This window comes from Solanum verrucosum, unplaced genomic scaffold (assembly GCF_900185275.1).
Source record: "Solanum verrucosum unplaced genomic scaffold, falcon-dt-bn FXZP01000062.1, whole genome shotgun sequence".
Lineage (NCBI taxonomy): Eukaryota > Viridiplantae > Streptophyta > Magnoliopsida > Solanales > Solanaceae > Solanum > Solanum verrucosum.
The window spans coordinates 1,494,286-1,503,046 of NW_026020477.1; the positions used below are offsets into that span (position 1 = coordinate 1,494,286).

Consider the following 8,761-nt stretch of genomic DNA (forward strand, 5'->3'; position numbering starts at 1 on the left):
AAAAATTAAACTATCTAAATATGAATTCAAAATAATAATAAAAATTTTCGGACTAAAAATATTAATTCAAATGTATAGATTTATAGTAAAATTCAAAAAATAACTTAATTTTATCTTGTACAACACATACTAATAAAACAATGGAAAAGGGTCATATTTGCCCCTGTACTTTTAGAAAAGGGTCATATTTATCCTTTGTTATACTTTTTTGATATATTTGCCCTCGCCATCCAACTTTGAGGCCATATTTACCCTTCATTCGTTAAATCTCGTTATTTCCACATAAATTTACCTATGTGGCACCTACGTGGAATTCATTTTCTCCTAATTAAATCTAAACATTATTTAAATTGTTTTAACTCAGCCCACACGATTAAATCCTTTCCACTGACCAAAATAAATCCAACTTTGATTCCTCTGCTTAATTTTTCTCCATGGGCGTTTTATACAACAAACATAGAAAATTATATATATCCTTTTTCACATCATACACCAATAAGATTAAGAACTAATACAATTTTTAACATTTAATCCAATATTTTTTTGTTAAGTACATCCAACTTTCATCTTTAATCTCGATTTGATTAAAAAATAGGTAGAATTTTTACAAACAATCTACACGTGCTCTTTTTTTTCGATTGTTTCAGACGGTGGAGAGGGTGAGGTGAAGTTCAACAATGGAGATGGAGGATTCAAGTTGGTTTCTGGTGGCTACAAGATTGTTACGCGGTGGTTATTGATGGAGAAACGGGGATGAGATGAGACTAAATTCGACGCAACTACTAGAAAACTTCTATGTATCTAGATTATTTAATGTTGTTTAGAAATATATTTATTTGGTGGATCTGATTTGATTGTTCAAGGGTGGTGTTACAATTTTTCGGTGGTGGTGAAGATCTGACGAATTAACAGTGGTTTAAGATTTATTTTTTTGGGATGATCGGACCTATTTGGTGGTGGAGAGACGAAACAGATTACCATCTCTAAACTTCTATGTTCTCTAGTATTCCTCTCCAAACTTCCAAATTAATCAATGGAAGTTTAACAAAATTGTGGGCAATTAAAATTTAAATAATGTTTTAGATATATTTAGGAGGAAATAAAATCCATGTAGACATAGGTAATTTATGTGGGAATATGGGATTTAACGGATGAAGGGTAAATATGGCCTCAAAGTTGGATGGTAAGGGCAAATATATCAAAAAAATATAACGATGGGTAAATATGACCCTTTTCTAAGAATATAGGGGCAAATATGACCGTTTTCCGATAAAACAATGTTTCAAGATGTGCACTTCCAATGAATTGCAAAAGAATTAATCACAAATTTAAACATCATTGTTCAACAAGTCTTCATCATTCAGTCCGATAGATCGATAGAATTTGAGGCCGCCATTTCAAATTGGATCTCCCACACACATTCATAATAAAATTAAAAATTAAAGGAATCTAACATATAGTACATATTCTTATAGTATTATAAGAATTAGGTTGATATTCCTGTACAAGTTTTACGAAGATTGCCTATACAGGATATGAGAAATTGAGAATAATGACCAAACAAGGGATAAAACAATGCAAGAAATTCTACCATGATTATATTTCCGAATACTTCAAACCAAACAACCCTTAAAGGATTCAACTGACTTGTCATTTTAATTTTCTAAAAAATGACAAATTGGAGATTAAAGGGGTGACAGCCTCGAGTTATTAAATGGGAAATAATATCATTCTACCAGGAACTCTACAATGAAACAGAGGAATGGAGACCTAAGTTCCATTTTGTTGGATGTCCCTGCATCAGTGAGACAGAGAAACAATCATTACAGAGGTCTTTTGAAGACGAAAAGGCTTGTACAAGAGTTAAATTATATGCCTCGGATATTATAGAACTCCTGTATTAGGAAGTAGAAGAAAGCTAACTTTATGTTCCCTTTAAATTGTACATATGGTTTTAGCACAACCTTTGGTGCTACACATTTATGATTTTTTTTACCATTCTCAAGAAATTTCCTCAAAAAAGAATTCATGCTCAACCTCCACATCCACCCTCACGCCCATAAGCCTTGAGAAAATACAAATAGAGACCAATTTAATTGACATGCCGAACCAACATCATATCCACCCTCACACCCATGAGCCTTGAGAAAATAAAAATAAATACCAATTTAACTGACACTCCGAACCAACATCTTGGAATAAAAAAATGTACGAGTGAATCAACAATTTATACCAGCGAAGTATCAGATTTTGCTAGGTGCTCAATGTCAAATCAACTACTTCCATATTCAGCCACTCGAGGCCCTACTTCAAGGCTTGACACTAGATGACTAAGATGAGTACTGAAGAAAATGTTGGCGAACAGTGGCAACCTACCTTAAAATGAGCCGCCGTAAAAATGGATCTACAAGAGTTTGAGCCCAAACATGATTAAGATTATCTGATGCTGCTAATAACAAACCCCACTCGTTTAATGATGAATAAAGTAGTTTGTCAGCCTTATCATACATATCCTGAAAGCAAGAATCCATGTGTGAGCAAACCAAGGACATAAAAAACAGGTAAGATGCAGTTGGGGTTAAGATAGCACACCATGTCAATATCAGAACACGTGAAATCAAACATCAAAATGAAAGCCTGTAAAGCAATTGTAAGAAAACTGATCTGATACCCTATTTACTAATATTAACTAAAGTATTTACACTAATGAAGGGAAAAAAGGTTAAACTGAACCCTCAAACAGAACAATATCTTGAAATTTTGTGAAAGTACAGTTAGGGAGTGATTACAGGATTCAGCCGAATTCGATCAGCTGGAGATGTCCCGAGATTGCTGCATACCTGAAAAGTTGTAAGGAAATGCCAATAATCAACACATATCAACCATAAGAGTGGTCTTATCACCACGATCAAGATAGCTGGACCAAATTTAACAAAAAGATCCCCAAACATACAACCTATTATTTTAAAATATATATACATCCTAATTGATCTATCTTTAAAAGGTCTGCCTACATACACTCCAGCCTCCCCGGACCCCACTTGTGGGACTGTACTGTGAATGTTCTAGTTGTATCTTCTTCACCATTGTTTAGCTCACATAAAGTTAAATGAAATTGATGCAGAATGTAAACAGTGCAACAGCAAAATAATTTTAGGTGCATATGTAATCAAGTCAAAGAGGTAAATAAAAAAATCCTAAGATGAATATCAGAGATTTTCATTGACTATTTGTTTGTAAGGAAATTGGCAATAAAACCCAATTACTAACACAAGTATGGCATCCTCAAGTGTAGCTGTGATGGGTCCGATAATTGGGACAGTTCCTGCTTCCCACAGTGACCTGAGAAAAGAACAGAGATGGACAAAATTATACACATATCTACCCTTGCAACAGTGTATGGGAGTTCATTCTAATATCATTGACAATGGTAAAAATGAAACATATCACAAAATAAAATGAACTTAATATTATTTGTTTTAGCATCTAGCTTCTTGGACATGACTATATGAAACATCACTTTCCATGTTCATGAATATAAAAAAAAGTTTAGTTTGCTTCTGTGCGCACTCAAACAACATTCACGAGACATGAAGTACATTGGTATTTTCTTGTTTTTGGATTCTGTAATGAAAGAATAGAAAGCCAAAAACCTTTCTTTTTTTTACCGATATCTTAAATTTGAATTATTTACGAATCTGCAAGATGTAAGTAGTGCATGTACTCGGTGTCTCCTTCGTTGTCGTATCACAGTATGGATTATGTAAATAGTGTGTGTGTAGAAAGCGTATGGGGCTCTTATTTGATTACATTTCTAAGCAATGTGCAGAATAGAGTTATAAACTACTGCAGTAAAGGCTTCACTTCTCTACAAAGCTACCTTATTTCTCATACCATGAAGTGCCTGGGAAATAATGTTTTTGAGTTCACTATGGCCAAGAAAAAATATACTTGATTGCATCATGCCTTACACATAGTTTTAGGTTTATAATGATTGTTTCACCTATCCACTAGAAAAATGAAAAAATGCCCTTTACAGATATTGAAGAGTACATGTTAAACATAGAGACTTTTAGAATCCAGAAAATATGGATAACTAAAGAAAAGAACAATTTTTAGGCAAGAGCACAGAGGCAAGTTGTATGAGGCAGAAGATCATAACTTTAACAGCAGACGAAAAGTTTTCTGGAAGGAAACAATATAATTCATAAGCATTAAGGTATAGATGCACATTGACCTGCCATTCATGAACTAACCCTATCATATCTGTCCGTCCAAATGTTGTTTTCAAGCCCACAACCCCGCAAAGAGAAGCATGAATTCCTACTGAACCTGGACTTCAAATGAATGAATCTTGAAAATCTATAACCATTTTAAAACAAATTACTAATTCACTACGCCCGATATGTCATACAACCTCCACCATTTGTTCGCAATGCTGCTGAGCACAATCCAGAATCGACAATTACAGCTGAATCGGAGGAAGAACCACGTGTGTACCTTTTTGGATTATGCGGATTTCCAGGTGTACTGCCATAGGAAGATGCTCATTACTGTTGTGAAAGGTAAAATATACACTCAACCTAAAAGATACAGAAGAAAAATAGTTCCCAGATACACTTCAAAAAATTCTATTTCGAGAACAAGGAAAATATATCTAAAGCAGTATGTATGAGTGGCTTATCTAATATTACCCAAGCAAGACTCTCAGTCACTCAATCAAAGTAAAAAGACTACAAAGATGTAATAACTGGACAACATTTTTTACTAGACATGTTGAAATATGTAACTTAAGCAAAGAATCATCATTCAAAAGAGATGTAAAAAATAAAAGTACTATTATTCTGTAGTTAAAAGAGTCAAAATGTGGTAATGATCACATAACAGCAAATAAAACACCACAACCTCTTTTGATCAAGAAGAATGAACTAGGAATAAACCACTCTACTGAACCTTATGCTGTGTTGGCAAAAGTTGAGCCATAAATGACTGTTAGAGAACATCCAATACTCCAGTCATGGAAAGATCAAAATTGAAACAGAGAGGAAGATAGAGAAATCATTAAAGTGTTCTTTTGAGGGACGTCTTTAGCATACTCCTGTTAAATGTGAAATCATTCTTCAACATTCACAAAACAAATATTGAGCCATAAATGACTGCTACAGAACATCCAATATCAGTCATGGAAAGATCAAAATTGAAACAAAAAGGAATATAGAGAAATCATAAAAGTGTTCTTTTGAGGGACGTCTTTAGCATACTCCTGTTAAATGTGAAATCATTCTTCAACATTCACAAAACCAATATCTAGCATATCGCTTTAAAAAAAATAGTCATGTTTGCTATTTGTGTTGGAATTAAGTTTTCCAATAATTTGTAGGTTCAAGGAAACGAGTTTATCCGTAATTTGAATTATTACCTGTTGTGCCCACACCAACTGTTGATATTCAATTTGGTGGGTCCTATGTTGCTCGGACTCTTCCAAAATGTCAATGGGTGCGTGTCGGATTCGCCAAAAGTAGTGTATTTTTGGAGAATCCGACACAGGTGCGGCTTCAAAAGTGAAGAGTCCGCGCAACTAAGGGTGGGTCAACTCTCAAACTTCAGCTTGATTTCTTCATCTAAGCTATTGTTAGTACAATAATCATCTACAAGCTTTAATTTTATACTAACAAAAACAGATAGAATGCGATTTCAGAACCTTCAACCAATTCAAATACTTATCCTCATGAAATATCATCAAATTAATTTCTTACATACAATGTCCCTGGGTAGGACTTTAGAACTAGGAGTTCAAAGGAATAGCTAAAAAAAGTTACCTCAGACAAAAGGTCAATGACTAGCGTAGATATCGTAGAACTGTCACTTAGATTCATCCACACTAGAATCAGAAAAAAACTAACAAAATCCCATCAAAAGACAACAATAAAATACACAAAAATCTCAAATTTCCAGAATTTTCAAGACTGAATCACTCCTGACCAATTGAAAACAGATGCCAGAAAACAAACAGAATTCAAAGCTGAAAATATCTCAAAAACAAATCTTTCAAGCAAAAATCTGACGGTGAGAAACAAGAGGGAGAACAATGGAAGAACTCCAAAGCTATAAACATCATATTTTTCTATGGCACTTCATCTTTGTAAGTACTCTGGATATATATTACAAACAATAAATCATCAATTAGATTTTAGATATAAGATGAGGAGAGTAATTAATTTCAACTTATAAGAGAAAAGACACTGAAACATATAGAAGAACAAGCTGGAAACGGGTAAAAGAAGGTAATAAGATTTCCTAAATGGACTACTTATACATATAATCTTGGTACTTTTCACATTTAACAACAATTGCAGTCCCTAAAAGTAGTGTTCAACAACATTTGAACTCAATATAAACATTAATTACACACATATCCACTTACCCAGTACTTCAAGTTCAACACAAAAACCCAATTCCCCTTCTCAAGTATTTTCCACCACAAGAACTTCATAAAAAAGACCTAAAACATTGCACACCAGAATTCAAGAAATAAAGCAACCACATAACAAAACCGAAATCATCATCTTTGGCTCTTAACAAGAACACCAAAATGAAGACTAAACACCAAAAATAACTGCACAAAAATCACAATGCAAGACACTAAAACAATGTAAACTGTAACAAGGGTTAGCTCTAAAAGAAAGAGGAAAACGAGGAAAATACCCGATCCATTAGCTTTTTCCTCCAAATGAGGCCGTTTAGGTACAGACCCATCAACATTAGCAGCATCTTCCTCAATTGTTCCGTCAAGTTTCTGCACAGAATCGGACACCATTTCGGGATTCGGGTCCGACCCGACTTCAGTGTGTGGTTCAGGCGCGTTCAGCTCCAAAGTAGCAAAAAATTCAGATTTTTCTTAAAATTTGGCAGAAGATGTCAAAAACCCTACCTGAGACAGACTCTAATAAGATTATGGTGGCATTGTTACTTCGTTGAAGTGCTGAAGCGAGATAGGTAACATCTTCCTTGACAATCTAATGCCCAAAATTGAACGATGAGTTCGGGAGGAGGGATATCTCATAACTTTAAGAACCGATGAGGGTAGAATTTAGAGAGAATATTGTTTTGCCCTTTTACTGGTGAGTTGTGGGGGTAATTCCCCTAAAAGCAATATGGAGGGAAAAATTATGTAGCTGAAATACTTTTGAGATTATTTAACCTAACACTTATAAAGTGTTGCCAATATTATTATAAATTCACCACGCTTAATAGCGTAGCTATACATATAATTAAGTGTTGTTAATTATTCTATGATTAGGCAACACTTATAAAGTGTAATATATATTATTTAATGGCACATTTTTTTAGTGTTGTCTTATTTTCTGTAGTCAAAAGCTTTAAACAAAGGCTACACTTTAAAAGTGTGCCCTTATATATTTTGGCAATATTTATTAAGTGTGCTCTAGAATCAGGGTGGCCTTAGGCCAAATTTGTTGTAGTGAACCCTTTATCAAGAAGCTCTTGGATATGAGCCTTAAGCTCTCTTAATTCTGTTGGAGCCATACGATATGGAGGGATGGAAATGGGGCGAGTGTCAGTTTCCAAGTCAATGCAGAAATTTATATCTCTATATGGAGGCATACTAGGAAAAATTCGTAGGTAACACTTCCTTCAACTAAGACACCACAGAAACAAACTTAATAGAGGGAGACTCAACCTCAACATCCCAAACATGAGCCAAATAAGCCAAACAACTCTGCCCTACCAGTTTCCTCGCCCGAATGGAGGATATGATCTTACCTAGCTTAGGCTTGTACACCCCTTCCCACTCTAATCTTTCCCTATCAGGGATATCTAGAGTTACCAACTTGGTATTACAATTAAGCCCGGTATAATAGGGGGACAACCAAGCCATGCCTAAGATTATATCAAGTCAGTCATATCTAGCATAACCAAATCAACCCAAATCTAAAAATCCATAAACACAACAGGACAACAAGATATACATGGGTGACTATGACTGACTTTTTAACTAGGGTAGAAACATGGATGGGGGCATCAAGTATATCACAAACCACATCAAATCCCAAGGCAATTGAACTGACACATACGAATAAGTAGAACCCGAATCAAACAAAACAATAGCCATCCGGGCACTTACAAGAGTAGCTCTTGTGACCACTGCATCACACCCTCAAACTCGATCTTACCCGAAAAAACATAAAACTGAGTCATGTCCTCTTGACGGGCAACCTCCTTGCCTAGCTACACTACTCATCTACTTGCATTACCATTTCCCCGGCCTCCACGGCCTCGCTGATTTCCTCCTCTTATGCCCAGGTTCTCCACAATTTTAACACACCTTATAACTTATATTCGATTGTTGAACACTGAATTAGTTCGCGGGGTTAGTTCGGGTACGATTCGTGGTCCATAATTGTGTCTAGGGGAAAACATGTGAGACAGGGTTGAGATTTTGTCTCATCCTGTCCCGCTCTAGTGGGAGAAATCTCGCACTGGCGATCTCGCCGTGGAGGGGAAAATCCTGCCCCAGCGGCCCTGACGGAAACAGAACCCTTGCCAACAATTTATGGGGTTCCTCTCTTTTCTATATTTCCCCTAGATTTCTCGGCTATTAATAGGCATTAAAGAAAATCCCTTTAGCTAGGACAATCGTTGTCTACCACCCAGTCAACCCAACGAAGTACGCACTTTAGAATCCTTTTACATAGTTTCAACACTACCGTACACATATCTGCAGGATATACCCTAACTCTCA

At 35.4% G+C, this 8,761-nt stretch overlaps 1 protein-coding gene across 1 annotated transcript; it reads right to left on the reverse strand.

Annotated features, from left to right (window-relative positions):
* Window positions 1-1,770: 1,770 nt before the first annotated feature.
* Window positions 1,771-6,817, reverse strand: LOC125809279 (uncharacterized). Its single transcript, XM_049488940.1, has 9 exons — window positions 6,706-6,817; window positions 5,983-6,022; window positions 4,418-4,530; window positions 4,257-4,332; window positions 3,267-3,342; window positions 2,790-2,840; window positions 2,593-2,637; window positions 2,377-2,513; window positions 1,771-1,795 (listed from the first exon to the last, which is right to left on the reverse strand). Exons 1-9 carry the CDS (start codon window positions 6,815-6,817, stop codon window positions 1,771-1,773), a joined length of 675 nt encoding a protein of 224 aa, XP_049344897.1.
* Between the last annotated feature and the right edge of the window lie 1,944 nt (window positions 6,818-8,761).